Source organism: Salmo salar, chromosome 18, assembly GCF_965601325.2.
Source record: "Salmo salar chromosome 18, fSalSal1, whole genome shotgun sequence".
Classification (NCBI taxonomy): domain Eukaryota; kingdom Metazoa; phylum Chordata; class Actinopteri; order Salmoniformes; family Salmonidae; genus Salmo; species Salmo salar.
Window position 1 is genome coordinate 6,043,175 of NC_138308.1, and position 25,262 is coordinate 6,068,436.

The 25,262-nt window shown below is 41.5% G+C and overlaps 1 protein-coding gene across 1 annotated transcript in view; it reads left to right on the plus strand.

Annotated features, from left to right (window-relative positions):
- Positions 1 to 263: 263 nt before the first annotated feature.
- The window catches only part of ercc6 (excision repair cross-complementation group 6), a 57,633-nt gene continuing 32,634 nt past the window's right edge, over positions 264 to 25,262 (plus strand). The window contains exons 1-9 of the mRNA XM_014154371.3: positions 264 to 599; positions 1,239 to 1,456; positions 5,166 to 5,394; positions 5,580 to 5,700; positions 5,937 to 6,051; positions 10,578 to 10,747; positions 10,822 to 10,929; positions 11,080 to 11,522; positions 24,616 to 24,747. Of these exons, the coding sequence (XP_014009846.2) occupies positions 1,249 to 1,456; positions 5,166 to 5,394; positions 5,580 to 5,700; positions 5,937 to 6,051; positions 10,578 to 10,747; positions 10,822 to 10,929; positions 11,080 to 11,522; positions 24,616 to 24,747 (1,526 nt within the window). The 5' untranslated portion in view covers positions 264 to 599; positions 1,239 to 1,248. The remainder of the gene's footprint in view (positions 600 to 1,238; positions 1,457 to 5,165; positions 5,395 to 5,579; positions 5,701 to 5,936; positions 6,052 to 10,577; positions 10,748 to 10,821; positions 10,930 to 11,079; positions 11,523 to 24,615; positions 24,748 to 25,262) is intronic.

Here is a 25,262-nt window from a genome sequence, read left to right on the forward strand (position 1 = left end):
CGGTGAATGTACCATCATCACAGGCCCCTGAGCCTGTGTAGGGATGTATTTTGGAGTGGACTGTAATTGAAGAAGTGTGATGGGTTTTCTTAATTGATGTATTTTATTTTGTATGATGTCGTTTACCCCTTTCCGAAATGTTTTTTTGGGGGTTTCTTATACAATACCGCGTCCAGCTGGTGGCGGTAATGCACCATTACAATTGGATGCCAACCGTCGTTAAACACCATCGAAGAAGAAGAAGACGAAGAAGAAACGCCGTGTCCACGCCGTATCGTTGGTGGCGGATGTGTAATCGCCAATATACCATAGGAAAGAAGTGTAGGTGGCAGTAATGCCACATTTATTGGATGCCAACCGCCGTTAAACCTCATCGTAGAAGAAAAAAAAGATATCTTCTTAAAATTGGATTTTAAACCTATCCACACGGTTAACCTTATGCCTAACCCTAAATTAAGACTTAAAATAACATTTTTGTTTTCATACGTTTGTATAAACATTATACGATATAGCCCATTTTGACTTTGTGGCTGTGCTATCTAGTGGAAAGCATCACAATAGGAGTAGCCAGGTTGCTATGTTGTGTAACTTCGCGATTTGTAAGTATCATAGCTAGGCTAAAGACATTAACATTACTTTTTGTATTTCATTGTAATTGTAATGTAAGTGCAGAAATGGGCGAACTTTGAGACGTTATATCAGCCTCGTTTCATTGATAGAGACTAGACTATTTTCTGTCAACAATGAATTTGCTGTCGACAACGTTTCTCACACAACTATCTAGCTAATTAGCTAGCTACTAGCTCGGGAATGTAACTAGTTAGTAAGGTTGAACTTGTAGTTTCTAAATAAAACAAGATTGAACTGCTAACGTTATTGATACTAGCTAGCAAACGTTACATATCTAACGTTAGTTATCTAACTCTGCTAACGTTCAAATTATGAGTGTAATCTAGCTAATGTTAGCGATTGGACCTAATCTAGTATAATAACTACAGCAGCTAGAGAGAGAGAGCTGAATGGATTATTTCAAAATCAAGTCGTGACATATTCTATTTATTTAGCTAGCTATTGGTAAGTGTGTAGTTTAGAGCTGAATTAGTCTTCGAAATAGATAGCCATAGTTACAGATTAAAGAGCCATGTGTAATTTTGCAATCTGTTCACATCTCTTTCCCTGTGTGTATCTGTGTATTTGCACTGCAGTTGAATTAGATGGTTTAATCTTTCTGTCTCAAGATGTAACAGGATGCCAGTAGAAGATACTGAGGACCAGGTTCCTCTTTCCCTCTTCAACCCGGCGAGTGCTGCTCTCACCCCGGGAGGAATGGAGGAGGATGGGGCAAACAGAGGAACTGCTGGATGCTCAATCTCCATCACTGGGACCAGCCAGGGGGACACTGAGCAGCCTGCAATGGCCTGCCCAGATAGCACTGGATCTGGGGAGGGCAGCAGTGGTAAGAAGACGGATAGTCTGGGTTCACAAACTCAAATAAAATCTTCCAGTGAAATGCTTACTTACAAGCCCATAACCAACAATGCCATTTTAAGAACAATAAGTGTTAAGTAAAAAAAATGATAAGTGAAAAAGAACAGCAGTAAAATAGCAGTAGCGAGGCTATATACACGGGGTACCGGTACAGAGTCAATGTGTGGAGGCACAGGTTAGTTGAGGTAATATGTACATGTAGGTAGAGTTAAAGTGACTGCATAGATAATAACAGAGAGTAGCAGCAGCAGTGTAAAAGGGGGGGGGGGATACAAATAGTCTGGGTAGCCATTTGATCAGCTGTTCAGAGTCTTATGGCTTGAAGGGAGAAGCTGTTAAGAAGCCTTTTGGACCTAGACTTGGCGCTCCAGTACCGCTTGCTATGTGGTAGCAAGGAGAACAGTCTATGACTAGGGTGGCTGGAGTCTTTGACAATTTTAGGGCCTTCCTCTGACACCTGTCCGGTATAGAGGTCCTGGATGGCAGGAAGCTTTTCCCCAGTGATGAACTGGGCTGTATGCACTGCCCTCTAGTTCCTTGCGGTCGGAGGCCGAGCAGTTGCCATACCAGGCAGTGATGCAACCAGTCAGGATGCTCTTGATGGTGCAGCTATATAACTTTTTGAGGATCTGAGGACCCATGCTAAATCTTTTCAGTCTCCTGAGGGGGAATAGGCTTTGTCGTGCCCTCTTCACGACTGTCTTGGTGTATTTGGACCATGAGAGTTTGTTGCTGATGTGGACACCAAGGAACTTGAAGCTCTCAACCTGCTCCACTACAGCCCCGTCGATGAGAATGGGGGCGTGCTTGATCTTCCTTTTCCTGTAGTCCACAATCATCTCTTTTGTCTTGGATCACATTGAGGGAGAGGTTGTTATTCTGGCACCACACTACCATGTCTCTGACCTCCTCCCTATAGGCTGTCTCATCGTTGTCGGTGATCAGGCCTACCACTGTTGTGTCATCGGCAAACTTAATGATGGTGTTGGAGTCGTACCTGGCTATGCGGTCATGAGTGAACAGGGAGTACAGGAGGAGACTGAGCATGCACCCCTGAGGGGCCCCCGTGTTGAGGATCAGTGTGGCAGATGTGTTGTTACCTACCCTTACCACCTGAGGCGGCCCGTCAGGAAGTCCAGGATCCAGTTGCAGAGGGAGGTGTTTAGTCCCAGGGTCCTTAGCTTAACCTCATACATCTAGACGTTCCGCTAGCGGAACACCTGCTCCAATATCCAATGATAGGCGTGGCGCGAATTACAAATTCCTCAAAAATACAAAAACTTCAATTTTTCAAACATATGACTATTTCACAGCATTTTAAAGACAAGACTCTCCTTTATCTAACCACACTGTCCGATTTCAAAAAGGCTTTACAGCGAAAGCAAAACATTAGATTATGTCAGCAGAGTACCCAGCCAGAAATAATCAGACACCCATTTTTCAAGCTAGCATATAATGTCACAAAAACCCAGAAGACAGCTAAATGATGATCTTCATCAGATGACACACCTAGGACATTATGTTATACAATACATGCATGTTTTGTTCAATCAAGTTCATATTTATATCAAAAAACAGCTTTTTACATTAGCATGTGACGTTCAGAACTAGCATACCCCCCGCAAACTTCCGGGGAATTTACTAACAATTTACTAAATTACTCACGATAAACGTTCACAAAAAGCATAACAATTATTTTAAGAATTATAGATACAGAACTCCTCTATGCACTCGATATGTCCGATTTTAAAATAGCTTTTTGGTGAAAGCACATTTTGCAATATTCTAAGTACATAGCCCAGCCATCACGGGCTAGCTATTTAGACACCCGGCAAGTTTAGCCTTCACCAAAATCAGATTTACTATTACAAAAATGTTATTACCTTTGTTGTCTTCGTCAGAATGCACTCCCAGGACTGCTACTTCAATAACAAATGTTGGTTTGGTCCAAAATAATCCATCGTTATATCCGAATAGCGGCGTTTTGTTTGTGCGTTCTAGAAACTATCCGAAATGGTATATCAGGGTCGTGCGCATGGCGCAATTCGTGACAAAAAAATTCTAAATATTCCATTACCGTACTTCGAAGCATGTCAACCGCTGTTTAAAATCAATTTTTATGCAATTTATCTCGTAAAAAAGCGATAATATTCCGACCGGGAATCTCCTTTTCGGCAAACAGAGGAAAAATCACAAAGACGGGGGCGGCCAGGGCACGCGCCTAAGCCCACAGTCCCTTGATCGGCCACTTGAGAAAGGCGATAATGTGTTTCAGCCTGGGGCTGGGATGACGACATTCTGTTTTTTCCCGGGCTCTGAGAGCCTATGGAAGATGTAGGAAGTGTCACGTTAGAGCAGAGATCCTTTGTAATTGAATGAGATGGCAAAGAAGTTCAAGAAATGGTCAGACAGGCCACTTCCTGTAAAGGAATCTCTCAGGTTTTGACCTGCCATTTGAGTTCTGTTATACTCACAGACACCATTCAAACAGTTTTAGAAACTTTGGAGTGTTTTCTATCCAAAGCATATGCATATTCTAGTTACTGGGCAGGAGTAGTAACCAGATTAAATCGGGTACGTTTTTTATCCAGCCGTGAAAATACTGCCCCCTAGCCATAACAGGTTAATGAGTTTTGAGGGCACTATGGTGTTGAATGTTGAGCTGCAGTCAATGAATAGCATTCTCACATAGGTGTGCCTTTTTTCCAGGTGGGAAAGGGTAGTATGGAGTGCAATAGAGATTGCATCATCTGTGGATCTGTTGGGGTGGTATGCAAATTGGAGTGGGTCTAGGGTTTCTGGGATAATGATGCTGATGTGAGCCATGACCAGTCTTTCAAAGCACTTCATGGCTGCAGACGTGAGTGCTACTGGTCGATTGTCTTTTAGGCAAGTTACGTTAGTGTTCTTGGGCACAGGGAATATGGTGGTCTGCTTGAAACATGTTGGTATTACAGACTCCGTCAGGATCAGTTTGAAAATGTCAGTGAAGACACTTGCCAGTTGGTCAGCGCACGCTCGGAGCACACGTCCTGGTAATCCGTCTGGCCTTGTGAATGTTGACCTGTTTGAAGGTCTTACTCACGTCGGCTACGGAGAGCGTGATCAAACAGTCTTCCAGGAACAGCTGATGCTCTCATGCGTGCTTCAGTGTTGCTTTTCTCGAAGTGAGCATAGAGGTAATTTAGCTCATCTGGTAGGCTCGTGTCACTGGGCAGCTCGCGGCTGTGCTTCCCTTTGTAGTCTGTGAAACATAAGATATTGCCGTTTTTAATGTCCCGTTAGTAGGATATTTGTGATCGTAGCTCGTCTATTTTGTTATCCAAGTAAGTTGTCTAATAGGACTGATGGTAGAGACAGATTATCCACTCGCCTGTCGGATCCTTAAGGCACCGTGACCTACGTCCCTGATATCTCTGTCTCTTTCTCATGCGAATTACGGGGATTTGGGCCTTGTCGGGTGTCTGAAGTAAATCCTTCAAGTCTGACTCGCTAGTACGAGGTGAGTAATCGTCCTGATATCTAGAAGCTCTTTTCGGTCATATGAGACGGTGGCAGAAACATGTACAAAAAAGTTACAAATAACAGTTGGTTAGGAGACCTCCGACGCCATTATATCATTACTCCTCTGTTGTTCTTAGTGACAGTGACCGTGTGTGTCTGTACTCTGTTCTTAGCCATTAAGAAGTCTGGAGCCCTGCTACACATTGACCGTCAGCGTATCCAGGCTGTCAGTGCCAGCTCCGGGGCTGCAGAGCTGCAGGGTCTGGGCGTCGCCGTGTACGACCAGGATGTATTGGAGCAGGGGGTCTTGCAGCAGGTGGACCAGGCCATACACGAGGCCAGCCAGGCTGCAGCCAAGGCTGAGGCAGAGAAGGAGTACCAGTCTGTACTAGACGATGTCAGGTATGGAGGGTATGGCCTTTGGCTAGGCTGGGTGAAGGTTAATCTAGCTAAGTCTAAGGGTTAGAACTGGGTTGGTAGAGCAGTAGAGTACAGGAGAGGTGCTGGGGTATAATTGTAGTTGCAGCAGGTATCGGTCAGGCTGCACCCGTGTCAGTTCTGTACTAATGTATGTGTGTGTGTTCCAGGTCATGTATGGCAGCTCTGAAGCACATTAATAAGATCATAGAGCAGCTGACTCCCTACGCTACTTCCAGTAAAGACATTAACAGGCAGATGGAGTCTGTCAGACGGCAGAAAGACAACAAGGTGAGGAAAACTGCTGTAAGGAATGTCGCTGTGCTATGCAAGCCGTGATCCACTGTTCTTCAATGGATTAGCTCTTGTTAAGTTTACTAGTGTCCGCTTGTTGCGGATCCTCTTGTGGCCAGCACTTTCTCTCTCCTGATTTGATGCTCCTCCTGTCCTGGATAAGTGATGATGGGGCTGGTTATGATGATGATGTTGATGATGATGATATTCAAGATGAAGATGTCTCTCTGCAGGAGAAGCAATTGAAGAAGATCAGAGCAAAGCAGAGGAGACTACAGGCCATCCTGGGGGGAGAGGACACACAGAAGATAGAGGCTGAGCTACTGCTGGAGGACGATGGGGACGAAGGTGAGTTACTTCTCACTAAAGGGATCTTTTTGCCCTGTCCCATTCTCTGCACATTCTCCGTACTCTATGGTCTCTAAATTATTTTAAGAATGTGAAATGTCAGAATAATTGTAGAGAGAATAATTTATTTCAGCTTTTATTTCTTTCATCACATTCCCAGTGGGTCAGAAGTTTACATACACTCAATTAGTATTTGGTAGCATTGCCTTTAAATTGTTTAACTTGGGTCAAATGTTTCGGGTAGCCTTCCACAAGCTTCCCACAATAAGTTGGGTGAATTTTGGCCCATTCTTCCCGACAGAGCTGGTGTAACTGAGTCAGGTTTGAAGGCCTCCTTGCTCGCACTTGCTTTTTCAGCTCTGCCCACAAAATGTCTATAGGATTGAGGTTAGGGCTTTGTGATGCCCACTCCAGTACCTTGACTTTGTTGTCCTTAAGCCATTTTGCCACAACTTTGGAAGTATGCTTGGGGTCAATGTCCATTTGGAAGACCCATTTGCGACCAAGCTTTAACTTCCTGACTGATGTCTTGAGATGCTGCTTCAATATATCAACATACTTTTCCTTCCTCATGAAGCCATCTATTTTGTGAAGTGCACCAGTCCCTCCTGCAACAAAGCACCCCCACAACATGATGCTGCCACCCCCGTGCTTGACGGTTGGGATGGTGTTCTTCGGCTTGCAAGCCTCCCCATTTTTCCTCCAAACATAACAATGGTCATTATATGGTCAAACAGTTCTATTTTTATTTCAGCAGACCAGAGGACATTTCTCCAAAAAGTACTATCTTTGTCCCCATGTGCAGTTGCAAACCATAGTCTGGCTTTTTTTATGGTGTTTATACTTGCGTGCTATTGTTTGTACAGATGAACGTGGTACCTTCAGGCGTTTGGAAATTGCTCCCAAGGATGAACCAGACTTGTGGAGGTCTTGGCTGATTTCTTTTGATTTTCCCATGATGTCAAGCAAAGAGGCACTGAGTTGGAAGGTAGACCTTGAAATACATCCTATCAGAAGCGTCTAAAGCCATGACATAATTTTCTGTAATTTTCCAAGCTGTTTAAAGGCACAGTCAATTTAGTGTATGTCAACTTCTGACTTGCCAAAACTATAGTTTGTTAATACTAAATGTGTGGAGTGGTTGAAAAACGAGTTTTAATGACTCCAACCTAAGTGTATGTAAACTTCCAACTGCAACTGTATGTGTGTGTGTGTATGTATATATATATATATATATATATATATATATATATATATATATATATTAGTACCACAAACGTTTGGACACCTACTCATTCAAGGGTTTTAATTTATTTTGACTATTTTCTACATTGTAGAATAATAGTGAAGACATTAAAACTATGAAATAACCCATATGGAATCATCTAACCAAAAAAGTGTTCAACAAATCAAAACATATTTGAGATTCTTCAAATTAGCCTTAATGACACACTTGGCATTTGCACACTCTTGGCATTCTCTCAACCAGCTTCAGCTGGAATGTTTTTCCAACAGTCTTGAAGGAGTTGCCACATATGCTGAGCACTTGTTGGTTGCTTTTCCGTCACTCTGCGGTCCAACTCATCCCAAACCATCTCAATTGGGTTGAGGGCGGGTGATTGTGGAGGCCAGGTCATCTGATGCAGCACTTCATCACTCTCCTTCTTGGTCAAATAGCCCTTACACAGCCTGGAGGTGTGTTGAGTCATTGTCCTGTTGAAAAACAAATGATAGTCCCGCTAAGCGCAAACCAGATGGGATGGCGTATCACTGCAGAATGCTGTGGTAGCCATGCTGGTTAAGTGTACCTTGAATTCGAAATAAATCACAGACTGTGTCACCAGCAAAGCACCATCACACCACCTCCTCCATGCTTCACGGTGGAAACCACACATGTGGAGGTCATCCATTCACCTACTCTGCGTCTCACATAGACACAGCGGTTGGAACCAAAAATCGCAAATTTGGACTCCAGACCAAAGGACAAATTTCCACCGGTCCAATGTCCATTGCTTGTGTTTCTTGGCCCAAGCAAGTCTCTTCTTCTTATTGGTGTCCTTTAGTAGTGGTTTCTTTGCAGCAATTCGACAATGAGTCAAATGGCGCAGTGGTCTAAGACACTGCATCTCAGTGCAAGATGCGTCACTGCAGGATCTGGTTTGAATCCAGGCTGCATCACGTCCGGCCCTGATTGGGAGTCCCATAGGGCGGTGAACAATTGGTCCAGCATCGTTCGGCTTTCGCCGGGGTAGGCCGCCATTGTAAATACGAATTTGTTCTAAGCTGACTTGCCTAGTTAAATAAAAAATGAAGGCCTGATTCACGCAGTCTCCTCTGAACAGTTGCTGTTGAGATGTCTGTTACTTGAACTCTGTGAAGCATTTATTTGGGCTGCAATTTCTGAGGCTGGTAACTCTTTGAACTTGTCCTCTGCAGCAGAGGTAACTCTGGGTCTTCCTTTCCTGTGGCGGTCCTCATGAGGGCCAGTTTCATCATAGCTCTTGATGGTTTTTGTGACTGCACTTGAAGAAATTTTCTAAGTTATGTATATTTTCCAGAATTACTGACCTTCATGTCTTAAAGTAATGATGGACTGTCGTTTCTCTTTGCTTATTTGAGCTGTTCTTGCCATAATATGGACTTGGCATTTTACCAAATAGGGATATCTTCTATATACCCACCCCTACCTTGTCACAACACAGCTGATTGGCTCAAACGCATTAAGAAGGAAAGAAATTCCACAAATTAACCTTTAACAAGGCAGACCTGTTAATTGAAATGCGTTCCAGGTGACTTCCTCATGAAGCTGGTTGAGAGAATGCCAAGAATGTGCAAAGCTGTCATCAAGGCAAAGGGTGGCTACTGTAAAGAATCTCATATAAAATACATTTTGATTTGTTTAACACTTTTTTTTTTTGCTTACTACATGATTCCATATGTGTTATTTCATTGTTTTCCACAATTTAGAAAACAAAATACAAATACAAAAAAAAAAACTTGAATGAATAGGTGTGTCCAAACTTTTGACTGGTACTGTATATATGGTGCATCCGGAAGGTTTTCAGACCGCTTCACTTTTTCCACATTTTGTTATGTTATAGCCTTATTCTAAAATTGATAAAATTAAGCCATAAAGTCGACAGGAATTGTCCGTAGAGCTCCGAGACAGGATTATGTCGAGGCACAGATCTGGGGAAGGGTACCAAGAAATGTCAGCAGCATTTGAAGGTCCCCAAGAACACAGTGGCCACCATCATTCTTAAATGGAAGAAGTTTGGAACCACCAAGATTCTTCCTAGTGCTGGCCGCCCGGCCAAACTGAGCAATTGTGGGAGAATGGCCTTGGTCAGGGAGGTGATCAAGAACCCGTTGGTCACTCTGACAGAGCTCCAGAGTTCCTCTGTAGAGAGAACCTTCCAGAAGGACAACCATCTCTGCAGCAATCCACCAATCAGGCCTTTATGGTTGAGTGGCCAGACGAAAGCCAGTCCTCAGTAAAAGGCATATGACAGCCCGCTTGGAGTTTGCCAAAAGACACCTAAAGGACTCTCAGCCATGAGAAACAAGATTCTCTGGTCTGATGAAACCAAGATTGAACTCTTCGACCTGAATGACAAGCATCACGTCTGGAGGAAACCTGTCACCATCCTTACGGTGAAGCGTGGTGGCAGCATCATGCTGTGGGAATTTTTTTCAGGGACTGGGAGACTAGTCAGGATCGAGGGACAGCTTAGCAGAGCAAAGTACAGAGAGATCCTTGATGGAAACCTGCTCAGGACCTCAGACTGGGGCAACGGTTCACCTTCCAACATGACAATGACCCTAAACACACAACTAAGACAAAGCAGGATGGCTTCGGCCAAGTCTCTGATTGTCCTTGAGTGGCCCAGCCGGAGTCCGGACTTGAACCCGATCGAACATCTCTGGCGAGACCTGAAAATCCCTGTGCAGTGACGCTCCCCATCCGACCTGACAGTACTTAAGAGGATCTGCAGAGAAGAATGGGAGATAGACCAAAGTACACAGTGCATTCAGAAAGTATTCAAACCCCATTACTTTTTTTCACATTTTGTTTCGTTACAGCCATATTCTAAAATTGATTCATTGTTATTTTCCCTCCCTGTGTAATGATCATGCTGTTTAATCAGCTTGCTGATATGCCACACCTTTTTAGGTGGATGGATTATCTTGGCAATGGAGAAATACTCACTAACAGGGATATAAACAAATTTGTTCAACATTTTGAGAGAAATAAGCTTTTTGTGCGTATGGAACATTTCAGGGATTTTTTTTATTTCAGCTCATGAAACATGGGACCAGCACTTTAAGTGTTGCATTTATATTTTTGTTCAGTGTATATATATATATATATAATGGTGTGTATGGACAGTATATGAATAGAAAATGTGTATACAGCAGTTGTTATAATAGGATGAGCCATGACTACAATACAGTATATACATATAAAGTGGGTGAAACATTATGTAAACATGATTTAAAATATTGAACCTATTTTGTTCTAACAGAGCCCGGCCCATCTACTCTGGGCAGTATGCTGATGCCGGCACAGGAGACGGAGTGGGAGGAGCTAATCCGGATGGGTCACATGACACCGTTTGGAACGAGGGTCCCTCAGAAGGAGGAGAAGAAGGAACCACGCAAGTTCATGCTGTCTGAAAACTCTGGCTTCGACGCTGTAGGTGGATCATTTTTTTCATTGATTGGTTGATCGGTTGATAGGTTGATTGATGTGTTATTGTTATTGTTCAGTACCTGGCGGACCAAGCTAAGATGGCGGTGGACAGGAAGAGACCTGCACCCCTAAAGCAGAAGAAGAAGACTGCTGTGGGCAAGGAAGGGAAAAAGACCAACGGAGCGGTGGGTGATTTTGTGTGTGTGTGGAGATTTAGGTACCATTAATTCCTGAATCTGTGACTCTATGGCTACTTATGGTGAAAAGCATTATATCTTAATGCATTTCATGATTATTATTATGACTATGTTTATCATCATTCATACCATTACTAGGCTCTCCCCTCCTACTCTGTGGATAAGAAGCTCCAGAAGCGAATGCGTAAGCTGCAGAGGACCGCTCTGAAGGCCCACCCTAAGGCCCCGGCTAAGGGGGTCACGCCGATCCCCAAGCCCAGGACGAAGCTTCAAGCTGGGGGAGATGAGATGGACAGTGAGGGGTCCGAGTACCTCCCCAGTGATGAACTGATGGACCCCGAGAGAGAAGAGGGGGAGGACCGAGATGAGGGCTGGGGAGAGGAGGATGAGGTTGACTACTATGAGTTAAAGCCCTACAGGAAGAAGAGTGAAGAAAAGGGGGGGAAGAAGGGGAAAAGGAGAGAGCGTGACGAGGAGTATTACCCCGACAGCTCAGAGGAAGACGAGGGTTCAGGGAAAAAGGGAAAAGAGAAGCTGAAGAAAGACGACGGAGATGTGGAGTTCTTCAAACAGAGGATACGGTAAAAAAAAACGTGCCTTCAGAGTATATTGTAAACACACACCATCTACCTGTAAATTGACCTTATCAGCATCCAGGCTGCCAACACCAACTTTGGAACATTCCTATGAAAACACATTCAAACATAGAAGAGCTGGGCAGGGCAAAAAACTGATGTTAAAGGTGTAGCCTAATCACTAGTAGGTTAGTCCTTACCTCTTAATTTTTTGGAGAGACATGCAAGACTATACTCTTTGAGCTTTTCAAATGAAAGCGGTGCAGTTTTATCAGTTAGGCTGTATGAATATGTTGAAAAGTAAGTCTAAATGAATGAACTAAGCCTTATTGTTTTGTCATACTTATTTAATTAGAATTCGACTATAATATTGTAAATAAGCACAAATTGCAGTCTGTAGTTTATCATCTAGTCATTAACGGTGTGAAACGATTATATCGGATATCGAGATATTTGGAGTAGCATGTTGTAGAAGAGGTCTCCCCAAATATCCCCCAACCCTACTGCACACATTTAATATTAAGACAGTGCTAACAAGATTACATATTTATAGACACTAACTAAATAGTGTTGGCATGTGTCCTTTCTCTGCACTACAAGCTACACAGTTGGAATGATAATACTACATCACCACTCATTCCCTGTCATTTCAGCAAGCCATGACACCCAACCTCTCAGATTGTTCTGAAATAGTTTCTGTAGTTAGAAACAAATAAGAGTAGCATTCCTGAAAGATTATTTTGTTGAAATGTAATTTGATCTCTCTGAAATAAATGTATTGCACACAAATTGTCCATTTAAACTTAAAAGATTCATATAATCTTCAATAAATAGTACCGAACATTCGATTTGGACCATAATTCTTCAGAACAATGAGTAAGCAGGGTTCTGCGCTAACTTTTTCCAACTGGTGGCACTGGTGTTACCAACTTTTTCAGTTGGTGGCACCAGCACATGATTTGATAATGACTTGGCCTGTGTCCCATAATGTGCCGGCATTCCATACAGAACTGGGCTAATAATGACTAGCCGTCTTTTTAAATTAGCATGCCCTTGTGTTCTTACATTGATTTGGATAGATTTACTCTAACGGCATAGAAAATAGTGTTAAAATAAAGTGCAAAATCTAAGTACCATGTGTTCATTTCGGCGAAATCCTCTAGAGGGCAGAATTGGGGGAAAAAATTGCAGGTTTTTGCTCTCAAAACACAATGGAATGTTCTAAGTCCACAATAATGCTTAAACCACACCAGGGGACCATTGTTTAGGTCTGGGAAAAATCTAAGAAATGTAAAAACATTGTGTAGTTACCCTTCGGTTCAGGTGTGGACCAGCCAGACAGTTGTTTGGCTAGCGGTGTTTCTGTAGTGCACTTGTGATGGAGTTTTCAAAACAAATGGCCACTGGATTGATTCAAATTATCATGATTCTGCCAGTAGGGCATAGGCTACTTTCTAGTTCTTCTGCTGTGTGTGCGCGTCTGGTAGCGATACTCTATCTATTCTACTATGTTCCTTTCGGCAGGGTTAATACTTGCCTGGCCCCCGAACAAAAATCTTTATCTTTACCCCTCTAACAATATCACGATACTTTTATCTTTCATTTGCGGGCTGATCAAGTAGCCTATGCATGGTTCATACAGACATTGGCAAGTCAAATTCAAGGACTTTAAAGAAACTTTTTCAAGCACTTCATTGTAATTCCCTATTGAATTGTTGTAATAGCCTATAATAGGCCCAAAATGTATATAAAAAAACCATGCATAATGATTTTAATAGGCCTACCCGCTGCATTGACATTCACACTATTTCTACGTTGTAAAATATGTTGAAATAATGTGGGCATTGTCATACTACATCGACTGCATGCTCCCGACACACACTAATGAAGTCTGTCCATGTGGTAGCTAGTCAGTCTCCCCATTTGAAATGTTGAAGAGTTATTACTGTATCATGTGTTAAAACGAAAAGCTATTAAAAACCTGATTCCCTTTAATGGAACGCATTGTATGGAAAACCAAGTTGAAGGCAACATTCGATGTTGTCTTGCTCATAATAACCGCATATGGTTTTTACCTCAACAGACTAGGGCAACACCCTTCATTTGAGACGGCGGGAAACAAATGAAAGTGCCACTATCTCTCATAAAATCTGATCAGAAATGAAATCGCAGAATAATTATATTGGAGCAGTAAAACTTCTAAATTGGCTACCATAACTTAAATTACTTCAAGGACCAAAGAGCCTCGAGGCAATGTCGGATTTTCAAGGTAGGCTAGTCCATGATGACTGAATTGCGCATTGCAAATATTCAAACGAGACGTTGATTTTTTAAATTCCTGATTTGCATACACATTCTTGCCTTGGCATTTACTGGTAGATATCACAACTTGGAACATCTTTCCTACCTCTACCGCTGTCGGTCTTCGCTCCACGCAACAACCAACTGCCCGACAGAATATCTATAGGTTATATGAGTGCAGCGAGCGTGTGATAAGTACTTGATATAACAAACTTTCTAGGCACAAACTGTGTTCAACATCGGGTCCTGACACACACTGCCATGGGCATTCCCATGCTGTTGTTGCTTCTTCAGAAAGTTTGTTTATTTTTGGTAAATTGCACATTACTGTTTAAAGAAATCATGATGATTAAAAAAGCAAATTGTGAACCAAAAACGAACCTGATTATCAATGTTTGTCGCATTGCCAAGTCAAACTGGTCGCAGTATCGAAACCTGGTAAGACATTAGGAATCCAATAAAAAGGATCAAAGCTACCCACGGACCCCCCCCCCCCCCCCCCCCACACACACACACACACCAATCCCACCCCAATAACCAGTATACAGTATCAGTTTTCTATGTTTAACAAGTATACTGAACAAAAATATAAATGCAACATGCAACAATTTCTAAGATTTTACTGAGTTACAGTTCATATAAGGAAATTAGTCAATTGAAATAAATTCATTAGGCCCTAAACTATGGATTTCACATGATTGATAATATAAATATGCATCTGTTGGTCACAGATTCCTTTTTTAATAAAAAAAAAGTAGGGACGAGGATCAGAGAACCAGTCAGTATCTGGTGTGACCACCATTTGCCTCATCCAGCGCAACACATCTTCTTGACATATAGTTCATCAGGCTGTTGATTGTGGAATGTTGTCCCACTTCTCTTCAATGGCTGTGCGACGTTTCTGGATATTGACAGGAACTGGAACACACTGTTGTACACGTCGATCCAGAGCATCCCAAACATGCTCAATGAGTGACATGTCTGGTGAGTATGCAGACCATGGAAGAACTGGGACATTTTCACCTTCCAGGAATTATGTACAGATCCTTGTATCTCTGTGCATTCAAATTGCCATCGATAAAAAGCAATTGTGTTTGTTGTTCGTAGCTTATGCCTGCCCATACTATAACCCCACCGCCACCATGGGGCACTCTGTTCACAACGTTGGCATCAGCAAACCGCTCGCCCACACGATTCCATACACTTGGTCTGTGGTTCTGTGGCCAGTTGGACGTACTGCCAAATTCTCTAAAACAACGTTGGGAGGCGGCTTAAGGTAGAGAAATTAATATTACATTCTCTGGCAACAGCACTGGTGGACATTCCTGTAGTCAGCATGCCAATTGCACGCACCCTCAACTTTAGTCATCTGTGGCGTTGTGTGACATAACTGCGCATTTTAGGGTGGCCTTTTATTGTCACCAGCACAAGGTGCACCTGTGTAATGACCATGCTGTTTAATCAGCTTCTTGATATGCCACAGCTGTCAGGTGGATGGATTATCTTGGCAAAGGAGAAATGCTCATCAACAAGGATGTAAACATTTTTGAGAAATAAGCTTTCTGTGCGTGTTGAACGTTTTTGGGATCTGTTATTTAGCTCTTGAAACATGGGACCAACACTTTACATGTTACATTTATATTTTTGTTCAGTGTAGTTTAAAGATGTGTTTGCATAATTGCATCTTCATCCCTTGTGATGTATTTCCTGTGAATCTGGTTGTTTTTCCCCCCCCATTTAGAGAAATTAGCCATTGAAGTCACTTGCATTATTTACCATAATTTAGTGTTTAAGTACCAGGTTTTTCCCACTAGATGCCGCTTTTCCTGCTGCTGCCAGCACACCGTTTTATCAATTTTTCTGGTCTCTTGTGTTTATTAAATGGATCGCAACATTTTCTTTGCAACTTTGGGTAGAAAACCAATAGCTTTTGCTCATGATGAAAATAAATTGTGTGGTCAAGCCAGTCCTCTATGAAAGCAATTCAGTTGGTCCTTTTCTTAGCAACCTAATGCTTCAACCCAGCTCTCCTTAAATAGTCCAAATGGCAGTTCATATATGAAGGCTTTTTCTACAAGCCCAAAACTTTGATGGAGAAATGGGCTAGTGTCTCTAAAATGTTGTGAGTCCTAATAAAATAATACAATTATAAACCATTGCATGGCAGTTGTATATTTTCCAATACAATTATTAGAAAACATCTCTATGTAATGTGATTAGTGACATTTACCTTTAAACCCAGCCCAATACAATTACCCTTGCAGAACACTATACAGTGTGTGTTTGGGACTTTAACTCTTTGAAGACCATTAGAGAACATAACATTGAAACCATTAGAACTGCTGTTGGTCTAACTAATCCATACCTTTTTTTTAAGGAAATAAACCACACACACAGAGGGGCTGTTTTCCTGGACACAAATTTAGCCTAAGAGAAGGACAAACTGAATTGCTTTCGTAGAGGACTGGGTTGAATTGTGAGGATGACCACACAATTTATTTTCACCATGAGCAAAATATATAGTTTTTTTACCTAAAGTTGCTAAGAATATGTTTTATCCATTTAATAAACACAGGAGAGCAGCAAAATGGATAAAAGTATCAGGAACAGCAGCATCTAGTGGGAAAACCTTAGTACTTTCACACTAATTTCTGGTAAATAATGGAAGCACTGTTTTCCATTCCTGCCGACTGCGGCTAATCAGCCGGTTACATACTCGTTTTCAACCGGCTACTTTTTCCACTTCATATTAACTAGGCTATTTTTTTTATTTAAGTTTCAATTCGCTACTCAAGCCCTCTTCCGCTAGAATGAACAATATGCATCTTCTAGCAATGTATTGAAAGGATAGGCGCCTGTCGGTCACAAAGCTAGCGATGACCGGTCAATGAAGTCTGCTGTCTGTCCAGCCTCCCGGTACAATTTGTGTGCGCTCTGGTTGGTTGCCTGCAGTCGAATTTCTTTACAGGGAGGAGGGAAAAAGCATGATGCTCGTGAATTTGCACGTCCCATGTAATGTCAGTGGTAACAATGAGTCGAAATCCACTTAGCCTTATTTGTATTATTGTTTTCTGGAACATTTTTCTTTTCTTTTGCGTGTTACATGTAAGCCAGCCACGTGGCGTCGTAGCCTACTTTCCAGAAAGTGACGTGTGTGTGTGTGGTTTACTGAATCTCATCGGTGAGAGAGCTGCTCATTTGGCTCCCTAATTTGCATAGGCTACTGGTAGGCCTAGCTTTTTGCGATTATCTGCAGATAAATTATGAAAATATTCGATGAAGATAGTGAATCATCGCTGCAGCAATAAGTAGTGGAGAGCCTCATTCTGGTCCATGATAATTAGGGCCCTCACGGAATCCAGGCATTAAAAAGGAATTCAACAATTTAAAAAAAAAAAATTTATTGACCTTAGTTAGGGCTGGGCGGTATACTCATGGTATTGATGCCCGGACAGGTTTGTGTTTTTACTTTACCTTCTATACCGGTATTTGAATATTTGGTTTGTTAAATGTGATAGGCAGTGTGTAACATCAATTTTTATAGTTTACTTCGCTACCAGTGGTGGTTCTAGACCATTTCAACTGGGGGGGGGGGCAAGCTGGGGCCAGTTGTACTGTTAGAGGGGCCAGTTACATTAGACGTTATTGTTGTCATCGTTTTCTTCACTGCATTGCAGGCATTAGCATGCAAAAGACCATGTTCCGAGTTGCCACTGTCTAATAATGGATGTAAAAAAAGAACGATAGCAAAAATTTGTTATGTAAAAATTATTTCATACTCCACATTTAGGGAGGCCACAAGGGGATCCAAAATTGTTGTCACAGGGGCACTGACCCCCCCCCAGAACCGCTAGTGTTCGCTACTTGGGTCATCTCTGCCGCTTTCCACACAGACCTAGCCACGCCCCCTGTCACTCAAGGAGCGCATTTGATGTTCCTCAACCACGAGACTAGTGAAGGGCATTCGTTCGGCTCAGCTCACCAAAAAGAGCCGGCTCTTTTGGCTCCCAAACAGCTCTTTTAAAAAAATATGTTTTGTATTTTTTCAAGTTAAACAGTTTGCGATAGTTTGACTATGATTGGTGTTAAAACGGTTCTAATTCAATTATTAAATGAAATCATACTCTACCTTAACCACAATGTATTTAAAAATGCATTGGTTTATGAAAAATAATGCTATTAAAAATTTGCATTTAAAGTATAACATTTTAATGTATATAAACAAAGTGCATATAAATCTAACCATTCAAAACAAATACAATCTGAACATCATAATAGAATATAGCACCATATCAAAGAAAAATAAATAACAATGTGCAAAACTGCAGCATCCCACTTAAAACATTAAACTGTTCCTTCTTTTCTCTCTCTTCTTTATTGCCATGTTATAATCAGCAGCACACAGCAATGCTGACCATATTTTGCTTTTATGAGAGATTTGCATTCAGAAATGCAAGCTACCTCACTTTTCAGGGGCTGATGCAGTTTCTTCTCAGTAATTATTTGTCCCGTTTTCGAGAAGACCCTCTCAGAGGGAACGGATGTGGCCACGATGCAGAGTCTCCCTGTCATGACTTTTAGTAAGCCGTGGGTAGACAAAGGCCTTGTTCTTCCACTAGCTCAGAGGATCTGCAGATCTTTGGAAGAGGGGCTCCTCCAAATAGGATCGGACCTCCATTATGGCATCTACTAAGGGATTCCTTCTTGCTGCATCCCCAGTTGCTCTCTCGTCAAACAGCATCCAAACAGCAGACGTTTGTGGCACTACTGCTGGTGCTTCTGTTCCATCTGATCCCTCTTCTTCCTGTTGCCCTGGTGCCTGAGCCAGCTGACTGCTGGGGCTGTCCCTCCCTGCTGCTGAGGTTATTCTTTGAAGAGCCTCATCAATCGCTCTGGCATCACTGAAGGCTAACTTCTTAAACCTGGGGTCAAGTGCAGCGGTTTCTGATAGCACGTGATTATAGTCCATTCAGTGGAACTTTCTGTCCATTGATGAACATAGGGTGTCCAACTCTGTGGTTACATTTGCTTCTCTCTGGCAGCTGGCTGTGATTCGCTGCAGACCCTTACACAGGAGTATCATTTTTTAGGCTGTCACATAGCTGAAAAGAGAGAACAGTAACTTATTAGTTCAGGTTCATGTTTTGTCCACAGATACTACATTCTCATCTATTGCTCATATACATGGATCATACTGGAGTAAATAATGATGTAGTAATAACTGCATACTGTAGTGTGCAGAGTCCTGGAACCCTTTGAGTAGGTCACTGTGGAGATCACTGATCTCCACAGTGACCTACTCAAAGGGTTCCAGGACTCTGCACACTTCCACCACCTCCCATTCCTTTTGGGTCAGAGCATCAACAGGTGCATTGGCAATGGCCAGGGTAGAGATGATGGCATCCTTTGACTCAAGAAACCTCTTCATCATATAAAATGTTGAATTCCACCTTGTAGTGCAGTCTTGTTTAGGCCTCAGCTCAGCCATCCCCATCTGGCGTGTAGACTTTAGTTGTTCAGCACCTACTGTGCTCCTGTGGAAGTATTCCACAGCTGCTTTCACTTTGTCCACAGTAGGCTTCATCACCTTCAGAGCATCTCTTACAATCAGGTTGATTGGTTATGTTAGCTGCATTGTCGCTAACACAACAGACCACTTTTCCATCTACTTGCCATTCTCTGGCCACTCTCAACAGTTTGCCAAGTTCTCTGAGGTGTGTCTGTCGCTGAACTCAAAGCAGTCCAGAAGACAGCTAGACATTGAAAAATCTTCAATGAAGTGACATGTAACCGACATGTAAGAAGTGGTTACCCTTGATGTCCAGCAGTCAGTGGTAAGACAAACTGCAGTAGCTTTTTGGGCTCTTTCCCACACTGAAGCCTGTATGCTCTTGTACAGTTGTGGAGTAAGTGATTTTGAAAGGGTTTTCTTGTTAGGAATTGTGTACATTGGATTTAGACTATTGCTATAATTTCTAAATGAAATCAAAAATAGCTGCTGACCAGTGCAATATCTGCTGACCAGTGCAATATCAATTTGGCTTTGTTTTGCCTCAGACTTTGGCATAAACTGGTCCATAGAAGACTGCGTTGCTGTGGGTTGCGGAGTAGGTCTACTTGACTGAGTGGCTGGCTCCACCACTATCACTAGCAGGCCCGCTAGTTTCTCGACGCTCCACTACAGCTAGCTTCACAGTTGGGTGCACAGTTCGCATCTGCTGGTGTAGGTTGTGCGTAGAACCGGCTTTATATGAGATCTTTTTTGGCAAGTTCTACACTATGCTCTAACATTGTCTACATTATTAAAATGCATCCAAATGCTACTTTGCTTCCGACTCATTTTCCAGCTGTTGTTTTCACAGCTGTCCTTCCTCTCTCTCCTCGGCTGCTAAGTGTGTGACTGTGAGGGAGTTGGCTCGGCCCTCCCTCACGCATCTTTGGTTCATTGGTTGACACTGCGTGTCTGATTGACAGGAACAACAGGTGAGGCTGTTAGTCTGAGCAGACAGTCAGAACGAATGTGTGTGCGCTTGAGCATTTAGGCCTATAATAATAATAATAATAATAATAATAATAATAATAATAATAATAATAACGAATAAAAAATAAAAATAAAAACAAATAATAATATTATTATTATTATTTGTTTTTATTTTTTATTCGTTCTTTGAATTAGTTAATTCTATTCATTTAAATCTTTTGATTATTCGTATCTTCATTTAAAAAATATATATATAAATAGATTCGGCTCTTCTGATATGCAAGCCGGCTCTTACTGCCGACTCGTTCTCGAACGTCCCGTCACTACACGAGACACTTGCGTTCAGTCTGCATGGTCAGTGCAGCATATGCAACACTGTTGATGACAACGATGCAGTTGCCACTTTGCTTCTTAATATAAATCTACTAGCATTCTATAATTACACTATTAGCTTGTTTCTTACATCTGCAAACAGCTAGTTTGTCTTTTCTTAGCAAGTTGTTCCTAAATCTTGTTAGCCACTAATGCTAATCGCTAGTTAGCTAATCATGTACTGAGTAAGAGCAAGCGTACTTAGCTATACTGCCTGATAATACTAGTGATTGTGTAGACCTAAATCAGCATGTTGTTTGTGCAACAGTGTCTTCTAAATTAGAGGTAAACGCAAAGAAAGAATATTTTAGCTTCATGAAGTTGCTAAGAGAGAACATTCAATGTAGCCAAAGATTTTAGGGTCCCCTAGGAAACACCTATCCTAACCTGTCACAATAACTCCTCCCTGGCATTTTCATTCGTTGTCATGTCAAGCAACACTGTATTAAAAGTGCCCACTATTATATTCTAACTATATAATTAGAATAGACATTCTATTCCCATGATTCCAACAGTTAACCCACGTGTTTTGCTCTAAATCGCAAGACAAATTGCAACATTTGGTTAAAAATAAGGCCCAGATTATTTGCCCATATTGTGCAGCCCTACGTGGCAGTGTGGAAATGATCTCAAATGCAGGAATTGATGAAAATTATGACTTTTTTGGGGTTGAAGTTGAATTGAATGGTATAAACCAATCAGAATGGAGAAAGACCCATTGAAATCACTTAGAATATATGTGTTGCCACCCTAGAGTCACGCACTACTCATAAAGCAAATTTAGAACTTTCATTATTAAAAAACATAAAATACCGTCATACTGTCAATTTTTTTTGTACAACAACTTTGTGTAGCTTTTAGCGTTGATGCTAATGAAAACAACATTATTCTGGTAAAAATTCTTAAATGTGAACTGCAAAGTAGCCTTTGCTTATCTGGCACAATTGTATGATTATTTTCATTAGTCCAGTGGGTATTTGTTTTGAAAACTCTACCATCACATGTTCGCTACAAAAACACAGCTAAAAAAAGGCTTCTTGTTAGGTGCACACTTCAATTAAAAGGTGTCTACACCCAAAAATCGAAACAGAATTTGGGAAAGAACAAAATGGAATTAGGCAAAAAATATAACTGATTTCATAGGGCCCTACTTAATGAACATTTGACATAATTTTACCTTAAAGGTGCAGTCAAACGTGATTTGCCTGTGTTTGATATACATTTCCACACTATGAAGTTGGAATAATATTGTGAAAATTATGATAACCCTTTTAATGTAAGCACTGTTTGAAAAGACTGCCTGAATTTTCAGCTTGTTTTGGTGGGATGGAGTTTTGGCCTGCCCAGTAAATGAGTTAATAGACCAATAAGAAATAATTCTAAACCTCTCTGCCAATAACAGCTAGATTTCAGTTTCCCCTCCCCACTCAGACCACTCCCTGACAGTCCTAGCAAAATTCTTGCTTGAGAAATTGCTCTTTGCTAAGATTTTTTAAATTTAACTAGGCAAGTCAGCGAAGAAAAAATTCTTATTTACAATGACGGCCAAACCCTAACCCGGACGATGCTGGGCCAATTGTGTGCCGCCCTATGGGACTCCCCATCACAGCCGGTTGTGATACAGCCTGATATTGAACCAGGGTCTGTAGTGACGCCTCTAGCACTGAGATGCAGTGTGTTAGACCGCTGCGCCACTTGGGAGCCCAGTAAGAAGCTATTTTTGTTTATTTTCAAACATTTTCATTGAGAACAATTACAGTAAGGTACTTGATTGTTACCCAGAAATGATTTCATATTGAGATAAAAACAGCTGCATTGGACCTTTTAAGATGTGTGTATATAGCCCTTTTATTTTAAAATTTAACCTTGAATTTATTTTTCAAGATAATGTGGGCTATTTACTTCATTATTCTGTTTTAATAAAATACATAATTTGAACAAATATCATTGTGGCATTTCATATCTTAAATAAGACTTTAATCTCAAGAGAAGACAGGCTAAAGGTTTAATGTTCTCTTACTTAGAAAATAGTCCTGATCATAGACGATATTCAAAATGACTAACTATTTGTATTTATTATGGATCCCCATTGGCTGCTGCCAAGGCAGCTTTCTGGGGTCCAGCAAAATTTAGGCAGTTTATACAATAGATAGAATTCATATATTCTCAGTAATTTAAATTGTAAAATCATGTCTTACATAATACAACAACAAATGTTTCCAATCTGGGAGATAAACTTGATAAAGTATTCAATAACTTCGGTGTATTTCAGATGGAATCAAAGCATTAGTATGTACTAGGGGCTGCTAAAAACATAGTTCCTTTAACAATTTTGTTTAAACCGAGTACTTGTGGAAAACGCTGATGCAAGCAACTTCATTGGCTAATTTCTCTAAACAGGGGAACAGCAACAAATTCACAGAGAATACATTATAAAAGATGAAGAAGCAATACTCCAAGCAGCAGCGCCATAGTCCTTGTCAAAGCTGATAGTATACTGGTTGTTGGAGTGGGATTGGCGTGGGCTGTGGGTGTTTCGTAGGTGGCTTTTGACAATTTTATTAGATTCCTCATGTCTTACTCATTGTTAGGAAGAATTATGTTCCAAATCAGATTCATTGACTATATGAATCCCATCAATTTAAATGGACAATTTGGGTACAATCAAATAGCTTAATTTCTCAGATCAAATTATATTTCAACAAAATAATGTTTCAGGAATGCTTATCTTATCCGTTTCTAACTACAGAAACGATTTCAGTACAATCTAAATTGGTGGGTTTCGAAAATCCTCTTTCTTGTGCTTTTTGAGGTGGAATGACTCAGGAGGCTGAGAGAGCGGTTAAGAAGAGCGAGAGGGACGGGAAGGGAGTGAGAAAGGACAAGAGAGGGACAGGGGGAGAAAAAGGAGAGAGAGGAAGGGAAGTGTGTAGAGAGAAAAGCGTAATAAACTGAGCCGATGCCTTGACTTAATTAGTGTGGCTGGTCTCAGCAGGCCAGCAAAGAGCAGCAGTCTCCCAGCCTTAGTGACAGGACCAGGACCAAATGAAGATGGATTCCGGTCCTCTCCCTCTCACACCTTTCCTAGGGAACCCACTCCACTAATTGTCTGTATCAATCTTCATTTGCTGTGTGACGACTCTGCCACTAACTGCCCTCTCGCTCTATGCAGCTAGTCTATTAAAAATACACGTGTCCTGGCTGGTCTAGTGGTAATCCCGCAGCCTCCGGCACACGTCTATTGTGCCGGCATAGGTTTGAATCCAGCCTACTGCCCTTTGACACAGCCTCTATCTTTCCACACTATCATCTTTTCTTTCTATCTGTTCAAAAATGTCAGAAAAGACAATGTAAATATATATATATATATATATATATATATATATATATATATATATATATATATATATATATATATCTATATATAAAAATTCAACTGCCTTAGATTGCCCTCCTTAAAACGGCTTAAGAATTCCCTATGCTAACTGATAGTGATTACACCAATTACTCACACATCCCTTTGGGTTTTAAAGAGCAAGGTTTGGGCCCCAAATGTTTAGTGGTCTTGTTTCAGCATGGGACATCTCTGCAGCTCAGATGCACATAAGGGTCTGGGCCCATATTCATAAAGCGTCTCATAGTAGGTGTGCTGATCTTCGATCAGTTTAATGAAATTAGAGGTGGGACCTGATCCATGATCGGCAGTCCTACTCTGAGACACTCTGTGTTATGGGCCCAAGTGTTGTATGTGGAGAGATCCAGATGGGGCTGTTGGGCCTTGGGGAGATTGCTGAGGGAGATTTTGCTGAGTCAATACAGGAGTGTGTAGAGGGGGGTGCGGGGCTGTAGTGACTGTTATGTGACAGTAGCACCTGCTCCCCTGTAGGAGGAGGAAGAGGAAAGGGAGAGGATGAGAGTAGTGATGACTGTTTTCTCTTTTTACAGGAGGTGGAGGCGGCTGCGGCTGAGAGAGAGGGAGGAGAAGAGAGAGAGAGGAGAGGAGGAGAGTGACCAGAGTGATGCTGAGTTTGATGAAGGATTCAAAGTGCCTGGATTCCTCTGGAATAAACTCTTCAAGTAAGTAACAAACAAAGTAACAGCTTTTCCCAATTGTCACTGTATTTTGTAATGTTTATGACTAATGTTTATGTTGATACCTGTTGAATATGAACTCTGATAGTGTAAATGATCATATACATAAAGTATGATTATAAGCCGTGTGTGTGGACCAGTTTATAAAAAATACATTCAGTTTTAGATTGGTTTTATCATCACTACAGAACATCATTGTAAGTATAAGTGAAGCGTATTGAACTTAAAGCAGGCAGATTGTTTTGGACTGTATTCAGTTGAGTAACTGAGTCTGAGTTGAGTAAAAAGTACTCAAGTAGAAAGTGAGCGAAGTGGCTCACAGCTGATCAGTTTCTACACTTCCGGTCTCTTTATCTGGAATCGTTACTGATAATGACCTGACGATTAATTTACCACTACACACACTATGCTCTTTGTGTTTGGGAGGGGGTGGATTTTTGACAGACAGGGATGTTTGTGTGTGTGTATATTAACAGCTGTGTGCACGCGTGTGTGTTTTA